The 24,646-nt window shown below is 50.3% G+C and overlaps 1 protein-coding gene across 1 annotated transcript in view; it reads right to left on the bottom strand.

Moving 5' to 3' along the window:
- The window catches only part of CHD6 (chromodomain helicase DNA binding protein 6), a 98,744-nt gene that overhangs the window by 40,799 nt on the left and 33,299 nt on the right, over positions 1 to 24,646 (bottom strand). Inside the window, exons 2-4 of the mRNA XM_066561789.1 lie at positions 16,355 to 16,410; positions 3,883 to 4,376; positions 160 to 298 (exon numbers count right to left, since the gene is read on the bottom strand). Coding sequence (XP_066417886.1) covers positions 160 to 298; positions 3,883 to 4,376; positions 16,355 to 16,387 — 666 coding nt within the window. The 5' untranslated portion in view covers positions 16,388 to 16,410. The remainder of the gene's footprint in view (positions 1 to 159; positions 299 to 3,882; positions 4,377 to 16,354; positions 16,411 to 24,646) is intronic.

Raw genomic sequence — 24,646 nt, 5'->3', positions numbered from 1 at the left:
ATGCAACCCTGGGCCAACAGCTGATTTCAGGCTGACAGAAGCTGACCACAGTGCTGAGCATGTGCTCTGATTCCTGTGCACAGAGGCCTTTGTTGTGGTCCCACTGAGAGGCAGCCAGGATTTCACCCACCAGCAGCCACCTGAGGGCTTTGGACATACCTGGCTGTCAGCTGACTCCACAGACTCCTCTGGGCTCTGTACAGATGGGCTCTGGAGATCCTGATCCAAATCCAAACTGTTCACTGGTATCTCATGTTTCCTCTTCCCTTTCTTCTTCTTCTCCACAGGGGTGTCTTTGCTGCCAAGGCAGACTGACAGTTAGATCATGTCCTGAGGATCCCACGAGAGAGGCAGCAGGCTCCACACAGAGCACTGCTGCCCCTGGATCACCCAGATGCAGCTCCAGGCTCCTGGAACCTCCCCCAGCACTGGGGATCCCCAGTCATTGATGCTCATTAAGCACACCAAATGTTTCTCCATCCAGCTCCAGAACACTGGGATGAAAGGGTCCACCTGTCCTGCCTGGTGTGGAGGCTGGGTGCTCTCACCAGCCAAGGGAACAACCCCACAGCAGCTGTAGGAGCTGGGGTTCAGCTCACAGGGTCTAGCACAGGCACAAAGAGGATCTCTCCATCACCAAACTCAGTACACCAAGGCAGTAAGGTGCCTGCTCTGATCACAGTGCTCCCAAACACATCCTGTGCTGACCAAAGTCAGAAATAAAGTTCAGCAGCTTCAGAGGCAACCCATGTCCTGGCACTCTGGAACAGAACCTTCAAGTCCAGTCTTAGGAGCACTGGCCACACTGCTGGCCAACTCCTGCCTGTGCCACAGAGCTCTGCCTGACCCCAGTAGATCTTTACACCAAGCCCAAGCTACTCCAGCTCACAGTTTGTGTTCCTGAGTCACAGCACTGAGCCCCCTCCCGAGGCAGCTGAGCAGACTGGTGTGAGCCTCCAGCTGGAGGGAGTTAAGCCCTGTGATCGCCACAGACACAGGAGGATGCAGATCCAACTCCCACAGATGCAATGGCCCATCACAGCAGTCACTGCCCACTCCAAGGGCCCGCTGGGAAGCTCTGTCCCACCAGGCAACTGTTCTCCATGCTCAGGTCACAGAGGGGATTTGGGCTCTGTGCCCATGAATCCCACCACCTTCCTGAAAAACATGGAAAGACAAGCCCAGACCCATGGCATGTTCTCAGGGTAAGGGCCACCTGCACCCCTGCCTGCACAAGGAAACAGGACCAGGGAGCACCACAGCAAAAAAACAACTGCTCCCAGCATGCCAGTCCATCCTTCACCTCTGCAACAAATACTGTTAAAGGAATGGCTCCAAAGAGCTGGTGCATGTCCCAGAGCTGAGCAATGCCTCCTTCCTCTCTTCCAGCCCCACCACTCATCCCCTCCACATCCCAGATCTGCACAGTGGCAGAGGAACCATTAGTTTCAAAGCAATGTCAAGATTTTAACTCCATTTGATAAGAAAAATTTCTGCTTGCCTGTGACTAGTGAAAAATAAAGGTAAAAATCTGTTGTTCAGGCCAAAAATGCCCTGGCCATGCATATATGCCTAAATTAGAGGCCCTGAAAATGCTCTGTGAGCAGTGCTACCACCAAGCAGTAACTCCCAAGATATTGATTTGTAAGTCACAATTAGCAACTGCTTCATTCATGAGTCAGTCATTGACTATGATTAGAAATAATTTAGAAGAAATTATGCCACCATTATCTGCCACTTAAGAGGACTCACAGCAATCATTCCATCTGCACAGAGTACAAACTAAGCAAATCCTGCTGCTCACCTCTCCCCTTCCTGTGCTGTCAGGGCCCCCCAGGCACCTCCCCAGCTCCACATGACCAGGGGACACAGGGGGATACACAGCCCCGCACCCTGCAGAGCTTCCACCCTGACACCCATGGCCATCCCTCACACAGGGGGGTTTGCTGGTGGCTGACCCAGAGCCCAAAGCAAGTCTGAAAAATGGCTCAAAGACGGGCTACAGAGGCAGGGAAGTTGTAAAGAGGACTGCACTCCCAAATCCCATGGGCTGGACTTTCCAAGCAGCAGAGCTGGAACTAGGCCCTCCTGGAAGGCACAGATGATTGGGAGGAAGCACCACAGGCTCAGGCTATACTGGGATAGAGCATAAGGAATGCACAGAGCTTTGTGGAACTCCCAGATTCCCACACACAGTTTCTTCTGGTTGCATGATGTGTTACAGTTATATTACATTGTGTGGTTTGCATTAGGGTGGCCTCTCCACTGGGGCACTCCTGGTACCCAGCACAGCAAGTTGGCTGCCCTTCAGTCTCCGGTGGTATGCCCAGAACCTGCTGTGCCCAAGTAGGAGAGCCAGGGTTTCCAAATCTGCAGCTGGGGTTACCCTGCCACAAGCCCCATCTCTGGCCAGGGTGATGTGTCCACCAGCTACTCACAACAGGTTGCACAGTCATGGGCTTCCCTGTCTGTAACAGTCAGCACCATGCAAGGCACTGCTGGCAGCCAAAGGACCTACAAGAGCCATGAATGCCTTCACAAACCTCCATGGCCTGCTCTTCCCCTAGGTTCCCCTGCTTTGGTGTAGTTTCCCCTGCTGCAGGGGCAGATCCCTGTGAACTTCCTGCATGGCAGGTCCTTACTGGTGGAGCAGAAGTGTCATTAGGAAAATCAGATAGCGGCATCCCTCATCCCAGGACCCTTCTTGGGGTGCAATGCTGCATGCACATGGGCTTCATCCTTCCCTTCCCGGCCTGCAGCCCATCTCCTTCCCTCTCCACCTCTATCCCTCTGCTGCAGCCTTCCCTGGGGCCTGGAGGAGCCCTCCCCCTCCCTCACCCTCCCAGCAGTGACCGCTTGATCCGCCCATCCTGCCCATCCGCCCGCCCAGCCCTCTGCTCTGGCTCACCAACTCATGACGAACATCTGCAGAGCCCTGGGCTCGAGGAAGAGCACAAGTGACAGCACTGCACGGCTCAGGGATCTGCTGGGGACATGGCACCCAGCTCTCATCCTGCTGAGCAACCCACACCTCCTCTTGTCCATAACCAGCCCATACCAATGGCACCGAAGGCCACCCCAATGGCAGCTCCACAGCCATGGCCTCTCCAGGATCTGGCTCTCAGTGAGCTCTGAAGGAGGAGGGCTCTGGAAGACCAAACTAAATCAGTGCGAGACTTGCTCTGCTCCCTGCACACAATCTCCATTAAAAAGAAACCAGAGCTTCTGGCCAACCAGCCTGTTAATTAAAAGGCTGAGGAATTACCAGAGGCAGTGGCGCTGGCCTGTGCAGGACAAGGGAGTCCTCAGGCCTCCCTCCACTGCTGGCTTTGACTGTCAGCACAGCTCCACAGCTGCCAGAAGGGACAAGTCTTCCAGGAGAGGGAGAGGGAGAGGGGATGGGATCTGCTCCACCATCCTCCCAAACCCAAGCCAAGGGGAGGCAGGCTGCTGGCCCTGGGTGTGCAGAGTCCCTCATTTGCACACAGTCCAGGGCCAGGTTTTTCTCACTCACATACCCTCTGCCCAGGCCCCAGATCATATATGACAGGCCCTCTGCCACACAGTACTTCACTGTCCCGGTGGGACATCTCCCTTAAGTCCCTTTTTCCCCAGGATGTTCGGCACAAAGGCCAGACCAAGGAGAGGCCAAGACTCTCTGGTCCTCTTATGGATCTCGATCACGGGGCCATATCCCCCAAACAGCACCTGCCTGTCCCATCTCTGCATGGCCAGAGAGCTCATCCTGGCATCCCAACCAGCACATCCAGCCTTCAGACCAAGTTCCTGCACACCCAGTGCTGCTCTCTCCCAGATGCAGCTCATGTAAGCCCACAGCCCTGTCCACAGCAGGCACAGGGAAAGCGCCACACCACCACCCACCTGCTCTTCTTGGATCTTGATCTGGGGGCTGGCTCAGAGCCACTCTTCTTGTCTTTAGGCTCCTTCGGGGCTTTGGGTTCCCGAGGTTTACGGGGTTTCTTAGCCGCCTCCCTCTGCTTGGGCTCCTTCGGCTTCTTAGACTCCTTCACCTTTTTAGGCTCTTTTGGTTCTTTAGGCTCTCTCCTCCTCTTTGGTTTCACCTCCACAGCTGCTTTATCTCCCCCTTCCTGCTCTCCCAGATCCTTTTTCTTCCGTTTCTTCTTCACCCCCGTGCCCCCGCTGTCCTGCATCCCGTTCTGGTTGCTTGTCCGCTTCTGGGCAGCCCCATTGGGCTCCTCCTTCGGGCACTGGCACTGGCCACTTGTGTTTGTGGCTGTCACTGTCACCTGGTGTGGCACCTCGTCCTGCTCTTCACTGCTGGCAAAGGTGTCCTGCGTCCTGCACTCCCAGGCAGACGACATTGGGGAGAGGCTCAGTGCTTTTAAGCTTGGCGGCTGTGGAGAGAACGCAAAGCGCCAGGTGAAGCAAATGGCACAGCTACAAACAGCAGGTGCCCCGGGGGAACTGCAGCCCCACGAGGCTCCAAGTACCCAGTGCAGCATGGCAGCATCCCTCAGCATTTGGGGACCATGGCTATAACAGCCATCATGAGCAGACACAGCTCAATAAGTGGACGATCCCCCCCCTCTCTGCCCAACAGAGGCTGACAGACAGAGGCCTTTTGGCTCCCCCCAGCCCATGCAGGTCCAAGCCGAGGTGGCTGGCCCCAGTGTGTGCCTCAAACACTGTTCTGCCTTCGATCAAACACTCCAGACTTCACTTGGCTAAGTCAAGAGCAACCTGTGCACCCACAGCACTTCCTGCCTGTTGCCTCGTGCCAGAGATTGTCTCAGTAGGGCAAGGAGAGGGAATTAGGGATATCTAGCAGCCTACAGAAACAAAAATAGGGTTCCCAGGTCCATCTGGGGCAGAACTTGAGGCAGAAGAGAAGGGTTAGACTAGCACTGTTCACAGGAGCTGCTGTGTGCCAGGGCTCCCTCCAGGCCAGGAGAGAAGAGCTGCTCTTCCTCCTTCAGCACTTCCTTCATTTCCTGTGCACTTTCCAGCACTGAACACTGAAAGGAATTGAGCAGCCTCCTGGGCATGCTTGGCCACAGCAGCACTCGAGGGCCCCACTCTACTCGAGCAGCATTAGGAGTGCCTGTTGTGAGGACCCAGGCTCAGTGTGCAGCAGCCTTCACTCCAGAAGAGCAGCCCAGGCTGGCAGGGCAGGCAGGGGACAGCCCAAGGAAGAAGGGAGCTGTGGGTGACAAGTCTCAGTGGGAACTGGAAACATCCCTTGCAGCAGCTGCCAGAGCAAGAGAGAGCAAGGGATGCACAAAGGAGCAGGCAGAAGCCCAGCTGTGTGCTGCACAGATGGGGAGAGGAACATGTCAGGCTCCATTTCAGCTGCTCTACCGGTCAGTTTCCATCCCCAGTGCCCCAGTTCCTCCTAACACACAGCTCAGCCATGCCCAGAGGGAAGCAGTGGCCACTGCTGGGCTTGCTCATCACTAGGGGGCTGGTAGGGCAGTGCCAGACCAGGCCCAGCGGCACGACCGGGGCTGGAAAGCTGATCCTGCAACTGGGGGCTGGTGGCTGTGCCATGAGACAAGACATGGGCCCTTCCCACAGCCTGGAGGTGTCAGCTCCTCGTAGGGAACCTGTGGGGCAGCTGGTGAGTGGCCCAGGAAGTGCCAGGCAGTATCTCCTCTGCCTGTGGGTACGGGGGCACTGTTTGCCCTGCCACCTCACATGCACAGCTGCCCCAGGCCAGGGGTACTGCTTCCTTCACAAGCCCCTTCCCTGGTGCTGAGATGGAGGTGCCAGTGCCTCTGGCAGCAATGCCCTCGCTCTGCAGAACCTCAGCACCATCCAGTCCCTCAAGACACCTCAGAGATGTGGGAGAGAATGCAAATCTTTACAACTTACAGGCTGAGGGCTAGAGCCCATCCAGGGTTGTCTAGGCACAGGGTGCTCTGTAACACTTGAACTTCTGATTTGGGTTAGATGGCAGCATTAAATGAAACAGACTGCAAGTGGAAAGACCCCTGATGCCCCTGGAGCCACCCACGAGTGGGGCTGCAGGCTTGGCTGGTGTTGGTCAAGCAGGCTGCACCACCATCCCTCCCCACATGCAGCCACCTCCAGCCCTGGCTGCTGCTGCTGTCTGCCCCAGCAGCCTGGGATGGGGGAGCAGCCATCCTGCCACATGGAGTAGCCATCACAGGGCACTTTAGGAATTAAAGGGAACCTCTTCAGGACCAGGAGAAAATCAGCACTATTGATGCTGCTTCTGAGACCACTGGCTGCCCAACAGGATCAGTCCCAGCCTTTGCATTCCTCAGCTCTTGCAAGATGGGGACCAGCTGTAACAATTTAGAATCATAGAATGGCCTGGGTTGGAAGTGACCTTACAGATTATCTACTTCCAACACCCTGCCGTGTACAGTGACAACTTTCACTAGACCAGGTTGCTCAGAACCCCATCCAACCTTGACTTGAACACCCCCAGGGATGGGGTTGTTCAGCTTGTCTGAGCAACCTCTTCCAGTGCCTCACCACCCTCACAGCAAAGAATTTTCTCCTAATATCTAATATTATATATATATATATTTGTGTATTTCCTCCTAATATCTAATCTAAACCTACTCTCTTTCAGTTTGAATCAATTCCTCTTTGTCCTGTCACCATATGCTCTTGTAAAAAGTCCCCTTCCATCTCTCTTGTAAGTTCCCTTTATGTAGTACCCTTGATAAGGACAGTAGAACAGAACAGCATTTTACTCACTTGATAAGAGCAGTAGAACAGAACAACATTTACTTTTGTCAAGGACAGTAGAACACAACAGCACAGCCTTGTAGAAATAGATAAAGAATGCAACTTAGGCAAACAAAAATCATGTGAAGTGCAAGCAGGATGCCAGCTCAGCTCTACAAGGCTGACAGAGTAGAAGTAGGCAAAACAACGATATTGCATTCACTCAAAAGCAGGGGTTGAGGAACAGCCACCTAAAATGGACACCAGAAGTTGTCCATTTGGATCCCAAATGAAGTTGTCCAAGTGGACCCCAAAGAACCGTGTAAGGACTTCTGGTAAGATGTGCAACTATGTAAAATAAAGCCAAGGAAGCGGGGATATATGTTATATGTATATGTATATGTATATGTATATGTATATGTATATGTATATGTATGTGTGGGAACATGTAATCAGTGTGCATGATAAAATCCCTGTTCACCCAACACTCATCCCACTGGAATGGAGGAAGGATCCCCCTGAGTGACCAGCATGCTGCAATAAAGAATGTCTGCTTCTAATACTCAAAACTGTGTTACAAAGTTTCTATCCGGCCAATTTTGGTATCACTCTTTTTGGTATCACTCCACTCCTAAGCCCTCCTTAGGAACTGGAAGGCTGCAATTATGTCACCCCTTAAGCCTCCTGTTTTCCAGGCTGAACAAACCCAATTCTCTCAGCCTTTCCTCCTAAGAGAGGTGCTCCATCCCCCTGATTAACCTGGTGGCCTCCTCTGGACTGGCTCCACCAGGTTCGTGTCTGTCTGGCACTGAGGACTCCAGAGCTGGATGCAGCACTGCAGGTGGGGCCTCACCTGAGGGGACTAGAGGGGCAGAATCCCCTCCCTTGACCTGCTGCCCACACTTCTTTTGATGCAGCCCAGGACATGGTTGGTTTCTGGGTGCCAGCACACACGGTCGGGCGTGTGCAGCCTCTCATCCACCAGCACCCCCAAACCCTTCTCGTCAGGGCTGCTCTCGATCTGTTCCTGCCCCGGTCTGGACCAATACTGGGACTGATACCCAATCTAGACGTCCTTAAAGATCTGCCAGCTCTGTTCCACTTCCTTGTCCCAGAGGGCAGTCTCCCAGGGAATCCCACTGACGATCTCCCTGAAGAGCTGGAAGTCTGTTTCCCTTAACACTCAGTGTCAGCACCTTGGCCTGGGATCCCTGTGGGCATCAGGTGTCCCAGCCTGCCGTGTCCCAGGAACAGTGCTGGTCCCAGTCAGCAGCGACTGCTTCCATCTGGAGCAACTAGAAGCCTCTGGTGCAGGCCCTACCACGAAAAGGCCATCAAATGCCAGCCTGTGGGACCCAGGCACACAGCCAGGGCTCACACAGGGAGCACACAGACAGAGAGGCAGGGAGACCAGACTGCTTCCCACCAAGTGCTGCCAGCACAGAAACCATACTCCCAAAGCTGGTCTATTTTGAGGGGAGAATGCTTCATGTTATGCTCCTGAAGCCCACAGCAAGCTCTGGCCATGCATGTAGGACTCTGCTGCCAAGTACAGTCTGCAGTGAGAGCCTGGTGCACTGCCACGAGCCAGGGAATGGGATTTTTCTACTACCCCTCAATGAGGTTCAGTTTATCCTGGCTTCTCGTCAACAGGAAAAGCCTAAGAAAGCAGAGCCAGGTTGTGCTCCTGCATGGCTCCAAAGCACCCTCAGTGCTCTGCCTGCAGCAGCCTGGCTGCTTCCTCATGGCAGGCAGGAGCTCAGTGTCCCTGTGCAGCTGCTGCTGGAACATCGGCTGCTGTCCCTGTGCCACAAGGGTGCCTCCAAAGGGTGACAGCCTGAAGGGCTGGGATCACGCTGGTGGGGACACAGCACTCACTGCAGGGAACTCTGCTGCAGCAGCAACCTTGACCTGAGTGGCCTGAGATGCAGGTGTCCATGAGCCAACAGGCTGCCCACTGCTGTGACTGGGCTACTGGTCACTGTGTCTGCAGCCATGGCCAGCACTGACATACCACCATACTCAGATCCCCTTCGCAGGAGAGGAACACATGCAGGAGCCTAAACCTGGCAAATCACAGCCTTGGGATATGCTGCAGCAGGGCAAGGCAGGCTGCTCTGGGTTGCTCCGAGCAGCTGGGAGCTGCTCTGGGCAATGCTGACCCTGAGGGGGCAGGGGTGGGGCAGGGCAGGCAGTATCTCTGTATGCCATCTGCCCAGGCTGGTCCAGCACAGGCTGCACCCACACCTGTAACCCTGGGTGCCAATGCACCTGGGGGCATCCAGTACTTTGTAGTACTCATTAGGTAATACTCCTAAGATATTGGGGAAAACCACTAATTTTGGTTAAATCCTGCTGCCCTCCTAAGTGGCTTCTACTTCTCAGGTATGAGGGGGTCTCCTTGTCACATGCTCTGTACAATTCAGTTTTGCCATTCCTGCAGAGCTCTCTTGGCCCAGCTAAGGCATAGGTGACACGTCACCCTCTCCTCACAGGTAGGCTGTGCCAGCTCTCAGGCCACCTGTCTTATCCTGCCCAGAGCTTCTTCCAACCCCACTGCCTGTGGGGTGGCAGTAGGAAGCACATGAAGCACATAGCATCAGAGGTACCACAGAATAGTACGAGGGCTTCTGCTCTCTTCCTTTTCCCTTTACAAACCATGGAATGCACACTGGAACAACCTGTAGGCAGATGCCAAACTCTGCCAGTGCTTTACAGTCTTCTCCAGGAGCAGGGACAGCCCCCATTGACGACACATGCATGGCTGGTTCTCCCATACTACCAGGAGCATCTTGAGACTTTCCTCAACTTTTCAGCCTCCCTCTCCATTTCAGCAGCTCAGGTGACTGCAGGAATCAACCAGCACCTTTCTTCCCCTATTTGTGCTGTGAAAGCAGCAGCATCTTCCCTGTATTTAGCTTCAACCAGTCACTATTTTACAGAAAGACCTTTCATCAGGACAACACTTCATGTGTTTACAAGCATTTGGTGAGAAACCTCCTCAGCTGCTGGCTGGGAGCCCGTGAGCCTTGCACCAGCCCAGCCCAACTTCAGCCCTGTGAGCCAGTTATCTTTAAAACCCCCAAGAGATTGCAAGGACTAACTCTGCTTTGCAAAAGTCATGTTGACTATTCACCAGTGTAGTATTTTCAGAAACAAAGTGCTTAATTATTATAGTTCCTAACTATTTACTCAATACCTAAGTGAATCTATTGACCTTTAGTTTCACATTTACTCCCCTTTCCCCTTCCATGGCCCTAATGGGTGATGGCTCCAACACTATTAGCAATTCCCAAATCTCAGTGTTCCTTTACAATTCCAGAGTAAAGACCCTCAAAACAGGTGGCTTATGGGACTTTGTTCAAAAATGTCTTTGCCACACCCTTTAAGGGCAACCTTCTGATGCCTCTGGCATCAGAGATGGCTCTGGGTAGAGAGCCTATTTAACTGAGCTGTTCTGCCAACACTCACTTTCCATGAGCCCTCACTTGATCTCACCCTATTTACTCTGTGATTCCTCTTAAAGACTTTTTAAATCCCAAAAGAGTTGGAAAAAGATCTGTTATTAGACTCCATGTCTTCAGCGATTCCTAATGTGATGCCCTGCCTTGCTACAGGGTTACTTTTAGATTCACAGAGTATGCATCCTTTTTCTTACTATCACTTTCTTAAACTAAATAGAAACATAATTTTCCATTCAACTGCCCATTCTACATACTCATTTTACATGTATCCCTAAGCAAGCAGCTTTGTTGTTTCTGGGTATTTTGGAGTGGAGAAGAAGTAAAGATGATGACTTCCACATTTTGGTAGAGGATGCCCATCTCTGAACCTCTGGTAAAACAATCCAAGCACGCTCTGCTTCCCCAGAACACTTTTTATCCCTAGAACTATGCTTTTTGCACTGTCTCTCCACCGGATTTTTTTTGGTGATGATTGTAATAAATTCACATTTCCAGAATACACTTTGTGATTTTTTTTTTTTATTCACAGAGGATTCTTCTATAAATTACATTTCATACAGTCCTTCAGCATCAGCTGGAGCAGGAAGTCTTGTTCCATGTGTCTAACTACTGTCAAATAGAAAGCCAGGAGAAAAAAGTGTTTAAAAACTCCCTAGAGAGCTGCGGAGGCTAACAGAGTGCACTTATAATTGTAAGACCCCATTCTGGGGCAAAGCCAAGGTCAGGGTGGGCCTTAACGGTGTGGTGTGTTTCCTTAACTTAAAATTGTTTTGTTTCATTTATAGTCTCAATTTGAATGCCAATTTTTTATTCAGGATTTGGTGGAAAACACCACCAGGAGGTAGAAGGCAAAGCAGCTCCTGCCCCTGTTACTCAAAGAGCTCCCTCCCCCAGACTGCTGAGCCTGTGGGATGCACTGGCTGCTCCAGCCCACGAGGCTCACACAGCACCCCGGATCCTCTGCAAGCCCCCCAGCAAAGCTGGGTGCACAGGCATGCAAAGGGACAGTTAACAGCATGGCACATGGCACATGCATGGCAGCTGAGGAGCAGTGAAATTCAGCAGTGTTTGCTCCACACCTGCTTAGGGCAAGGCCAGTGGGACTGCCCATGGTGAGCCAGGGACGAAACTCACAGCCTCACCTGCCTACAACAGGTACCTGCAAGGGGAATAACAGCAGAAAGAGGGAACTGCTGCCCCACAAAGGAAGTGCTGATTTACACAGCTTATGCACTTTCAGCAGCAACAGCAATAACAATAACAATAACAACAATAATAACAACAACAACAACAACAACAACAACAACAACAACAACAACAACTGTGAGAGGCAGGAGCAGAGAAGCTCCTCTGGACCCACATGGTAGAAGTCACATGCCAGCACTGCCAGGAGATGTGATGGGGATGAAGGAGATGTTGCATCCACACTGCTGGGTGCTGGAGCCTGATCCATATTCCAAACCCTGCACTACCCAATGAGTTTGGGAGTTTGGGTGCGGGAAGGAGAAAAGACCAAAAGCTTCATGCCCAGCCCATAATCCATCCTGCAGGCTTTCCTCTCCAAGAGCAGTGTTCCCAGCAGAGCAAAGCTCTGCCACAGCCTCAGGATCTGAACGGCAGCTCTGTCTAGTAAGAAGGTCACAGATGAGCTCTTCCAATGGTCACAACACCAAGAGCAGATCCACCTCCTCTGGCAACCAGGCTCAGACGACATCCACACAACACAGCTTCACCAGGCAGTGTGACCACAGCCAGCAGCACATGCCACCTTGCTCCCAGCTGCTGGGACCATTCAAGCCCTGTTTGTTGCATGCTTGGCCAAGCTTTCCTGCAGCACACCAGGAGAGCTCTGCAGAAGCCTGCATTTGGGTCTATGGCATGTATCAAACCCCACAGAGATCTGTTCTGTATGAGGAGAGTCCACAGGGACCCTGACTGCAGGGGTCATAAAGGTTTCCATGCTCTTTAGGCAGAGACTGATGCCTGGGGGCTGCACACCCCCTCCTTTGGCAATTTCCCCCTCAGCACTAACCGAAGCCACCAGCCAGCCTGCCACTCCAGGATGGGCAGCATGACACAGCTCTGCCTCCCTGAGATGGTCAGGCTGGCCCCTCCAGCCCAGTCTATCCACACAGCTGGCTGCAGAGCCCAACAGGAGCAGAACAGGCAGCTTCTTTCACAGAGAGGGTTTTGGCAGGCTGGTGAGCCAAACACAAACATTCCAGCAGCCCCATCCCCACCAGTGCTGTGTACAGCATGGGCTGTTGTGCTCAGGTTCACAGTGTCTGCACCCCTTGTTTCCAGCTCTTAATCCAATGCAACAAGAAGCTAAAAATAAACAAGTGCCACCTTCCATCATGTCTCTGAGCAGACTCTGCAGTCACCATGGCATGTGTGCAATGGAGGTGGGGCCTGGCTCTGTTCCCAAGATGCTCCACCACAATGCAGCTCTCAACAACTACAGCTCTGAAGCTCTGTCCGGTGACAGGGCCAGCCCTGGCAGGGGACACACACGTCCCCACCACCCTAGCAGAGGGAATGGGTGGGGCAGAGGGCAATGCTGCTGGCCTGGGCTGTCCAGGCTGTCCTCCCCACTCAGGACGAAAACCTGTGTAGCCCTCGAGCTTGGGGGAGACCCAGCACTTGTGGCTGTGTGTGCAGGAGAAGGGCACCCTGGCAGCTCACTGCTCCCCTGCTCTTCACCCTTACAGAGTGAGTGCCCAAAACTCCACCCCAGCATCAGGGGGTCATCAGACCTGACAGTGTCACCATGACAAAAAAGGCCACAGACAGCCTGGGACAGAGCTACAAGCGCCCTCGGGCTTGGACAGCCCCACCCCCCCCCGTGCTGCTCCCACTGCTCAGGAGCCTGCCCCAGCCTCGGGGAACTCTGGTAAAAACCCCCAGCTGCATTTGCAGGATATGAGACAGCAAAGCTCTCTTTCACATAAACAGACCCATAAAATTCAGGAAAGTCCTTCATTTTATGCAGTGAGGGCTTGAAGCAAAGGCAAGCAGAGCTCCCCTAGATGCTCCCAGGGTCTCCCTCTTGCAAGGGCTGCCCAGCAGCCACAAGATACCTGCAGCCCTGGGCTGTTCCCAATGCCTCCCACTGCTGTCTGCAGACTGCAGGGGATCCAGCCATTCCTGCCACTTCCAAGCCCAGGCTGGAAAGTCAGAAGACCCCTCCAGGAGAAGGCTGAAGGGTCACAGGACTTTCCACCTCTCTGTCTCAATGCAATTCTGCTCTGCTCTCACAGTCCATGCAGGATGGGAGCATTTTCATGGCTGTAGAATAAGGAGATTTAGAGGCACTGTAGGATAACTGCATTTATTTTAGCTCATTATTTATCTGGCTATTTAACAAGTCAGAGTTTGGCAGAAATAAAGAATAGAAAAGACCCTTCAATGCCCAGGGACAAGCAGGACACAGACAGGAGAGACAGTCCAGGGAATGATGGTGCTGAGCCCTCAAAGGAAATCCATCATTTGTCATTGCTTTCGGGGGTAACCAGGCAGTCCTGTCCCACCTCCACCAGCAGACAAGGCACCCTGGCATGAAAACTTGTAAGCGTCATGAGACAAGTGACAGGTTTCACGAGTTAGTCACAGCTTGATGACAAATGTACCAGATTTTTGTGCATCACTAAGGAAAAAGAGTTGTGGAAACACAGCCCCTGCCTTTGCTAACAACAGCCCCTCACATGAGTGAACCAGTTGGCAGTGCCCTGTAACCCAACCCATCATAATTTGCACAGGAACAGAAGCACTGCTACAGGGGGCACCAAGGGAGCACAGAGACGAGCTCCTTCCCAGACAGCCCACTTTGAGACCCCATCTCTCCAGCCCAGATTCCTAATCCACTGGCAGTGGACAAAGGGAAGACAAAGCACTGGCCTAGGACAGCCAAAGACTAGGGAAAGGAGAGAGCACATCCAATATTTTTTCCCTAAGGCAGTTGACAGTTCCCCTGCTGTCACCATGATATTTTCTGAAAAATCCCTTGGCCAGGATTTCTTCTCCTGGCAAGATGAGAAGCCTCAGCTTCTCCATGTTTTGCTCCTCTGAAATGTGATTTGGAGAATTGTTCACCCAGCATGTGAATTGTTTTAACTTATTCACCAGTCCTAGTCCATTGGGACTCTGGTCAGTCATGAGTTTTTGTTATCATTCTTGTTCTAGCTTTCTGATGTCTCCTTTCTCTTTCTTTAGTACAGTTTTAGTATATAATTTTCTTTTAATATAATATCATAATATAATAAATCAGCCTTCTGAGAACTTGGGAGTCAGTTCTCATCTCTCACTTTGTCCTGAGGACTCTCACATCAACACCACAACATCCTGCCATCCCCCACCAATATGAGGGGTACCAGCATTTTGCCAACCTCTTCATCCATGGGCCTGATCCTACACCCTTATGATGACCAACATAGAGCTTCTGCAGGTGAGAGGCTGCCAGGGAAACACATGACTTTTGAGCGCCTTGGAACCACACAAGCATCTCATCCTCTCCAGAGAGACTGCTCAATGGAAGGCAACAGCCACTCTTGGTGCCATGAGAAGTCTGTTTACAATGTGTGGGCACTCCTCGGCTCAGGTGTCCAGAGTGATGCAAGTTTTGCCCCCAGTGCTGCTTATCTGAGCATTACAGGGAGCCACCTACCCCTTCACCACCTCAACCTGGCACCCAGAATCCCTGCAGGAGCCCTGCTTGGCCAGGCTTTCTTCCAAACATTGAATTTGGGAATGCTGCACCCCACCCCATGACATGCTGCAAGGTTTCTCCTAGACTGCTGCTGGCTTAGAGATCTCAGGAGATGAGCAGCTGGAACTCTATCCCTCCTTCCTCACACCACATGCCTTTATCTCCCTCCCAGATTTTATCTGCAGCAACAGCTATAGAAAATAATTTTCAGCTGAGTCCTCTAAAATCTCCAAATGGTGGGGGAGGATGGTTTTGCCATGCTTAAACCCCATGTCATTTCAGTAATCCCACTCCAGAACACCCAAACATGCTATATTAGCCCAATGAGTGGCATCAATTTCTTACCTGGGCTTTTCTATCAGAGGAGGGAGATCACCAACCCACACCCCAAAGCATCCTGCTCTCCTCCAGAGGCCTTTGCTCTGCCCTATCTGGAGCAATCCAGCCATGCTGGTACACAAGACCTTCCGTGATCCCTTGCTCCTCTTCCTCACCTTGAGGCTGGCTCTTCTTCTTCACAGTATCTTCAGGACACACTGCTAAACTCATTACTTCCTACAGTACTGGTGCTCCAAACACACACCTTTCAATATCTGCAGCATTTGCCTTGCTGGAAGCCCAGAACAGTACACTGACCTCTTCAAAACACTTCCTTCCCTTCCTCCTCCCATTAACCTGCCATGGCAGTGTGATCTGGGGTGCCCTGAGTATCTCATGCTGCTTCAGCACTGGTTAGAAATGGCACAGGCTTGTGCTCTCAAGCAGATTTATCCCTTTGCTCAGTGCTCACTTGAATGGTTTCCCATTAAAAGCAGCACGGACACAAATTAGCTCCAGGCAGACCAGTTTGTTTTATACCTCCAGCTATATTTCAGCCCCACAGGCAGAGTGGCTCTCCATGCATGTAACAGGTCCTTTCCCCTCAGCACAGTGTCACCAGTCAGGCTCTTCCCCTGCACACACTTAATACAGAGACCACTGGCTCATAAATCTCCTCTGGGAGCAGCAGGCTGTTATGATCCAATGCAGCAATACAGAAATGACAGCTTTGTGAGATGGAATATTTTCTGAGTAAGGGAAGAAAATTCCCCCCTGTCCAAGCTCTCACAGCTCCCAGACATGATCTTCCTGAACCTCCCAGCTGGTATTAGTTGTGGTGTATCATGTTAGCAGCAGCAATCACAGCAAACGTGGTTTTGTGAGGAGATTACAGCAAGAACCAATACTGTGGACTTTGAGACAAAAAGAAGGGCTGTTCCTCGACTGAGGCAGCATTAAGAGCATTTCCACTGCTGAAGATAAACCCCACCTTGTTCAATGGTCCCATCAGACTCACCCACTCTGGGGTGCAGCTCAGCTCCTTGAAATTTGACCTGAGCTGCACCCCTGCCTGGAAATTCAAGACAACACTTGCGCACCACACATCAGTTGCAACAATTTCCACACGGGACATGGTCCTCAGGCCTTGAGAGCTGAACTGGGAGAAGGAGAGAGGGTCACAAACCTGCTTTTCTTTTTTCTGTATTTTCATTATCATCAAATCTGGGATGAATGTTATTTCTGCAAGACACAACACAAAAAAAATTCACAATGATGAGACTGCTGAATCTGAGGCACTCCATCCTTCTATTCACCCCTCCAGAAGGCTGAGCCTACCCTGGGGCTGCTCAGAGCAACAAAGCTGCCAGAATGAAACTCTCGGGGACAAGCTTGGGGATATCTGCTCTGCTGAGCCACGGTAAGAGCCCAGCCACAGTTATCACCACAGCTCAGCTGCCTGAAACCCACCAGCCAAGACCAACATGGCAGCCACAGTCTCGGCAAGAAGCGGCACGTCTGGGGCTTGCACAGAACACACGCCATCTCCTCAGAGCCCCAGGAACAGCCCAGGCCCTGCTGAGAGATTTGTTGGACGCTGCCAGCCCTGCAGCAGCAGAGGGAAGTAAACAAACCAGCCTCTGCCAAGCAGCAATGACAGCAGCAATAGACTGGAGAGGATGCGGGAACTTGCCGTGGGCTGCAAGCCCTATGACCGTGACCAGGGAACAGCTGCTATGGGGACAAAGATGGGCCAAGCAAGGACGAGAAGAGCCATGTCTCCCCACAAGCAGCCCCAGGTGCAGTGCTGGGGCTGGGCTGGCTGTGTCCCCAGGCCTGTGCCCCTGCAGCAGGGAGGACCCTGCATGAGTGGCACCCACCTTGCAGCCCACAGGGAGGATGGGCTGAGGGAGGGGTCATTTCTAAGCAAGTCCCCCACAGCAGGCCTGATCAGAGGGGCTGCAGTTGCAAGTCCAGCTCTTAGCAGCACCTTAGTGCCAGGGGCAACCAGGTCCCCATACTTTTCTCCCGTGGCAATGCAGCACCATGATGTGACAGCTACAGGTGGTCTGAAGCTGCACAGATAAATTGGCCATAACATCTCGAGCAGCCTAAGTTTGTTAGAAAATAGAGGTAAACGAGTCCTCGGGTATGACAATGATATGTCGGATTCAAATTCAAACAGGGGACCCCAGCAAATCCCACTCCATTACAAATGCAGACATATCATCAGCCAGTGAGCTGGGTGGTGTTAAGATCCCAACCAATCAGGTGTGTAAGCACAGGAAATTTGAAGCCCCTATAAAAGGAGGCGCCAAACAATAAACTTTGGCTGCTGTCACATGAACTTTGGTGTGTTCTGTCGCGCGCCTGTCTCCAAAACTGCAACAAGCGGTGACCTCTGACGTGATACCACAACTGCCATGGGTAGAGCAGGAAGAGAGGGCAGCGGGGAAAGCTGCCTGCAGCCTGTGGAGCTGCGGAGAGCAGTGGGCAGAGCCATTGTATTCCCAGTGGAGCAGCAGGTATAGCTTCAAGCAGCACGGAAAGCTGCGAAGAGTGATGGGGAAAGCCTCATTGGTCCGGACCCTTTGTAAATAGAACAAGCCGCCAGGAAACATAGGAGCATGGGCTTCAGTGAAAGAAGACCATGTGATAAAGGTATGGACCACCCTCTTTTTATCTGAATGAGGGTAAATTTTGTAGAACAGGCTCTGGATAACAAGCTGTTATGGATGTTATAAAGCCCTGGGAGACTTGTGGAACAGGCTCTGGAAACTGCTACGGACAGTATGGACATTATAAGGCCCTAGAGACTTGTATTGGATTTGCTGCGACAGTTAAAAGATGAGTCGGACGATGGTGGTGGGGACGCTGCAGGCTCCGCCCACTCAGGCATGCACAAAGACAGGGCACTGGGCGAGGCAGCGGGAGGCAGGGGTGTCGCACCAGACGCGTGGGACAGGAGGGCGGGCAAGGCAGCTGCGTCGCGCTGTGAAACCGTGCCACATCGCGAGGCCATCCCGTGCTGGGACGCCTCACCAGCGGAGAGCGCCGCAGCCGAGCGCTGCGATGTCGCGGCGAGCCACTGCAAAGCCACGTCAAGCCATGGAGCCTCGTCTGCCACCGAGCCCTGCTGTGCCGCCGTGTCAGGCGAGCACTCTGCAGCCATGCCCGACCTCACTGGCTCTACAGCCGCACCGCAGCGGCGTGCGGCCCTCGCAGCCGCGAAGCGCCCTGCAGCTACCCAAATGCACACCGAAACGTCCTTCACCACCCAGATGTGCTTGGAGCGCCTCCTCCCAGGGCTGGCTGGCTTGGCTCTGAAACTGCACCTACGACCTAGCTTCCATTGGGCTTGCCCAATAACCGCTGTGACCCGTGGGCGAACCCTGGAGATACATCACCATGGATACCCATACCCATCGCCTATGGACGCCATTCCAACGTCCTTCCCAGAGGCAGCGGCAGGACGGAGGATCCCAAAGTCCCAGTGCCGCGAGCGTTGCTGTCGCCACTAGCAGAGCTGGAACCACCCCTTGTCCCTTACACGCTGGTAAGGGACTCGACACACACACAAGAGATGACGCCTTTGCCATTATCGAGTCAGCGCTGTGCTGCAGTTTTCCATTTGACCCTGGCGGGTCCAGCTGCACCGAGTGACGCAATCTTGGGGAGCCCTGAACAGCCGCCACTGCACTGGGACATGGGGAGCCCGGTGGGCGGGAGACAGCGACCTTCTCGTGCCCTCTGTGCAGCACACCTTCGCGGTGACGAGGCTGCGCTGCCACCACCACGCGGGGGGAAGGTGCAGCTCCGATCCGCCGCTCCAGCCAGCTGCTGCTGACGAGCCAGTGCTGCGACTGTGGTCTCCATCCCGGCCGGCACCGAGGCCGCTCCAGCCACAGCCGCAATCCCATTGCTGCTGCCTGCAGCAGCAAGAAGAGGCAGCAGCACAGCCGAGTGGTCACAACCATGTTGGGGAAACCCCGAGACTGAGGGGGGCAGCAGGCGGGGCCATCCAGCTGCCGCAGCCCACTGTAGCCGTGGCTGTGCGGATGCCCAGCGCCCAGGGCACACCCAGAAAGTCTACCCATGGAATTGAGAAACATTAAAAAGCTCCTTTGGTAAGGTTTTCAGGAATCAGACAGGACAAATGGTTGCCATGGAGACAAGTGCCCATCCTAATAATGGTTTTTGTATATACCTACAACAGATTTAGTCCTCATGTTATGACTGGCAGCACTGGATCCTTTCCTTTTCAAATGTGGATTAGAATTTCAGCAGAAAACTCTGTAATATTTAAGGATCGTAGTTCAACTTAATAATTCTCTTCCATACAGGACTCACAGTAATTTTCCAGGTTGTTTATATCCTCCAAAGAAAAAGAAGCATTAAAGTATTTATTTTTCTCTTCCAAAAATCTTACAGTTTCAGTCATGGGATTTCCAAATCTAAATTAAGTTTTGTTCATTTAAAATTGTGCAAATATTTTATTCAAGGATGGGGGCTATTGGCTATTTTTAGTTTATATGACAATTATCAAATCTATAGTAAACCAGCCAGACTGACAATATAAAGCTGTAAAGCTTAGAAGGCTACTGAGACAACACCAAAAGGAAACCTATTGAATATACTTGTAAGTGGAAAGCTTTATTATTAAGCTTAGAAGTTTGTAATGTTTTTCTCTGACTCTTCATAGTAAACTGTTTCCAAAAAGGAGTCATGCTGATACATACACTATATTCATACAATATTCAGGGGAATATTTACCTGGACTTCATCACCTTACAGTACTGATGTAAGGTACAGATGATAAAACCCAGTATCTGACTGGAGATACTTTGTAATAACTCTGGATAATGGCAACATAACACGCAGTTTTGTCACCCTTAATTTGATAAATAATCCTTCAAGAAAAAAAAAATATACCATGCAAAGTAAGTTCCAAGGCACAGATTTCTAAATCCCTGTACTGTGCCATATGTCCCCTGCAACTAATGTCAGCCTGCAAAGATAGCCTAGTATGGAGTCCCAAAACTATAAATCGTGGAAGTATAAAAACTTTTCATAGAATGAAAGTCTGAAATAAGTCCAGAATAGAAAAGACTGCTTTGTTCTTGAATTCGACCTTTTCTATTATATTTATGCAATTCTTATAGTTATTATCCTTAAAGGTCTTGTAAAATTCTTAGTATTCCAAAATTATGAATCAGAACATAAGATGATTACACAGAAGACACAAATTGTTGAATTTTTCTTTCTATCTGCACAACACAAATATTCAGCATAGGGGATTAAAATTCATTACGGGTTTAAAATTAGATCAAATAGAATTTATTCCAGTCTTATCATCTCTGGATTGCAGTGTTTGAGGTTTTAGTGGGGAAGACACTAGTGTGTTGCTTTAAAGGAGGTTTTCTTGCTAAGAATAAAGGTGATGCCTTTATTCCAACCATATTACTAATATTTTAATACTTTAATTTCAACCATATAGCTAATATTTCCCAGTGATGGACCTTCTATAAACAGTTATCCTGTATCTCAGAAGTACTGCCCTTTATTATAAATTCAATTTACTCTGTCAGTGACCCAACCAATTGCCCAGTGAAGAGAGGTGGCATATATAGTATTGCCAGTCCCTTTGTGACAGCCTCCTGCTACTTTCCTGTATCAGACATAAGGCAACTTCACTGAGACATAGACTTTCTTAATATTTATGACATTTTAGAATTCAAAGACACTGTTTGTTTTAAACGTCCCCAAAAGAACACTCAAAGTTCATTAAACCAAACAAAGAGGTACTAATTTAGGAGAGAAGGTGTTTGTGCAATTGGATAACAGGTTGCATGTTTACAAGTCTTAGTGGATTTATTATGTTTGTGCTCACCTTGTTTGAGACAACAAGCACAACATGACCTGAGCATACCTGGCACCATGGTTTAAGATTATATGCCTTGAAGGTGCAATACTTTATTTGTAATCAAAGGGGAAATGTACCTGAATTTATTACAGTTACCTTGCAAATAGACTGATACAGAAACTTAACAACTTTAAAGAGTAAAATCCCAAGGTTATAAGGAAAATGTACATATGCTTTTCATTGCTTTATAGAATCTTCTTTGACATGATTTGATTTTTCTGAAACTTGACTTGTAAACCTATAAATACATTATATGGGTCTTGATAATTTTATTTCAAAGGTATCTGAGACAGCAGGAGTAGCAGTAACATTTTGCATTTCATTTCAACAATGACTGTTGATTTTCTTTGTACATAACTCCTAGGCTACTAATTTCTTCAAAGTATGATTTAATTTATACAGAGCAATGTTATTGTTGTAGTCTACAACTATTACCCAATATTTAGTTTTGCAAAATGAATGCTCATGGAAGTGCTGATTTGACAATTTTAAGTACTGCAGCATTAAAAGTAAACAGAGACCCAAACCAAAATGGACACTTGATATTCACTTATCTAATGAGATCCCATTAATTAGGGTAGACTGAAGCCAGGATTTGAAACCTTTTCTACCAGATATTATTGTCCATATTTAATTAAACCAGCATTGTATTCACCACCTCTGCAAATGACAAGGATTATGTTAAAATTGACTTCCGGGGAACCTGCAGTGTGTCATCTCTTACAGTGAATAACTCAGTACAATAGCTCTGTGAGTAACTTAATTCCCTCTGACATCAAGAAACAACTTCATAGGTGTCTCCCTGTTCTGTAATGTTGCAAACTACCTGTATTTAAGGAGACAGATAACCCAACTGATTTTGCACTATGTTTTTGGTCTTGTGACTATGCAAAGGGATTCTACAAATACAGCTAAATAATGTTACCATTGTATATACCCATCAAATAATAAACTAAGATCACACCCAAGTGAAGAGGCCTTCGCAGGGGAAGTCCAAGGGCTCCACATATACACCATGGACCATCTGTGGGAACCCTGTAGTGACAATTCACTCGTGACTTTACTCAAGAACCTTGAGAATCAAATATTTTAAGGACATTACTAACACAAGGATGTGTCAGTTTTAATCATAAACCAGGATGTGACAAGTAAATGGCACTTTCAAAAGGGGATATATATATATATATATATATATATATATATATGCATTGTTATAGTTATTTACAGGCTATTTATAATATAATTGGTTATTTAGATAAGGATATATGACAAAGCCAGCTGTTCTGTAAGTTATTACTGAAAGATTTCTTTTTAGAATATGTTAGGGAAGCCCTCCCATCCTGGGCCTTGGCTCTGGCCAAGGCTGGCAGGGAAAGCATGCCAACAAACCCAGGTGTTTCTGTGCTAAAAGTGAAAGCAGGTCACTTTTACTAGCTGCTTTGGCTTTGCAGAAGTTGGACCCCTTTCCTTTGAAGTAGCCATAGAAGCCTGATCCAGAAAAGGCTCTCCAAGTCCCCATTGTGAAAAGGGGGCTCCTGGATAATGACAAAGCATATAGGCAGCTGTAAATTTCACCTTGTTAATTTCCTTCAAAAGTGCATGTTTTGTTAGTTGAATTATATTCCTGTTAAGTTGTAAAAATAAAGAAAGGGGGAGTGTGGGGTGGATGTACACCTCCCCCTTAAAAGTCTTGGGTGTTCTCATGTTTTTCAATCAAGCCATAACACAACCTAGCAAGCCAACAGCTTGTTGGAGGCAGAAGATTATCAACAATAGTAAGACAATCTACCCATCACCTTACTTGAACACCAAGACAAACATTGGGAGACATCAGTGGCAGAAGGATGTGTGCTTTTAATCGAGATGGTTTTGAGTTGAATTGTTTCTTGTTTGTAGTGTAAAGTTGTAGTTTGTAAATATATTTAAAGATATGAGGACTTAAGAATATTAACTATTTAAGGAATGAATTGCAAACCTGAATTAAGACAAATTGTTTCTCCTGGTAGTTGGTTTTCTCAGGGTTCTAAAGTTGAAATGTTTCCTGTTTGTAGAGTTAAGTTGTAAAATTGTAACTTCTAAGTACCGAGCCTGTGGCCATTTTGAAAACTTGTATTGCTGGTTTGATAGCTCCTGGATATGAATGCTACCACTGGCTGGGAGGAGCTGGGCTTGTCCAGTTGGGTGGAATCATCTGTGTCATCAGGCTGTCTAGTCATCCTGTCTGCAAAGGGCCCTTGCAGAAGGATGACAAAGAGAACTTTGGATTTTTAAACAGAAAGGGGGAACTGTGATAGCTACAGGTGGTCTGAAGCTGCACAGATAAATTGGCCATAACATCTCGACCAGTCTAAATTTGTTAGAAAATAGAGGTAAACGAGTCCTCGGGTATGACAATGATCGGTCGGATTCAAATTCAAACAGGGGACCCCAGCAAATCCCACTCCATTACAAATGCAGACATATCATCGGCCAGTGAGCTGGGTGGTGTTAAGATCCCAACCAATCAGGTGTGTAAGCACAGGAAATTTGAAGCCCCTATAAAAGGAGGCGCCAAACAATAAACTTTGGCTGCTGTCACATGAACTTTGGTGTGTTCTGTCGCACACCTGTCTCCAAAACTGCAACACCTTTGCCCCAGCTCTCTGGGGCAAACAGAGTGTTCCCTTAGGCTCTCTGCAACAGTGGCTGTGGTCCAGCTCGGCCAGCAGAACTTTTTAGCCTGTGTCTGCAATGGCCACGGCTCCCAGGCAATGCCAGAGCAGCTAAACCCAAACACAGAGGAACAGCCCCCAGCAGCCCCTCCTGGGCTTCATGCACTCTTAGGACCTGGCGAGATGGTGAGCTGACACACACCTGCCCAGGCCTGATTTCCCAGGGGACTGGGCATAGGTTGGACACTGCCAGATGCAGGAGAAAGCTGGCTTCACTGCCTCCCTCCCTCCAGTGCTGTGGTGGCAGGGAGGCCAGCAGCAGCCCTGCCACAGGCAGGGTCAGCATCAGAAACAGCGTCAGTCTTGGGTGGATGGGGCATTGCTGTAGCTCCTCACAGCATGCTGTGACAGTCAAGGGGACAGGGTGAGGCCGCAGTCTGTGCCCTCCCCACTGCTGCTCTAGCCATGGCACACTCAACAGAGCTGTCAGCAGTAGATGCTTTTTTGGGCAGCCAACCGTCAGCAGTTGTCCGCTCCACAGTACCAACAACAGGTGCCAAAGACCTCATAAGTATTTGACAAGTGTTTTAAGACAGAAATCCCACAAACGCCTGCCTCTCCTTTCCCCGGTACCACACAAACCCATTCCAAGAGGCATGAGCTGTCAGACTCGCTGGAACAAGGGCACAGCTGGCACTGCTGCCAGCCCACAGGCCAGCCCCAGTGACCCCTCCCATACCCCACTGTCTCTCCCTCCCCTGCAGAGCTTCTGCTACCTCTGGCTTGCTACCTCTGGGTGTGCCCACCCTGCCATTCCAGATGCTGCGCAGAAGTTCCTGCTGCAGCTCCTTTTGTCACCAGCCAAAAGTGCAGTGGGACCGGCAGGAACACCGAAACTCAACAG

Source organism: Molothrus aeneus, chromosome 17 (genome assembly GCF_037042795.1).
Source record: "Molothrus aeneus isolate 106 chromosome 17, BPBGC_Maene_1.0, whole genome shotgun sequence".
Taxonomy (NCBI): Eukaryota; Metazoa; Chordata; class Aves; order Passeriformes; family Icteridae; genus Molothrus; species Molothrus aeneus.
Note: the sequence above shows the minus strand (reverse complement) of the source record. Positions and strands in the feature narration are given on the sequence as shown.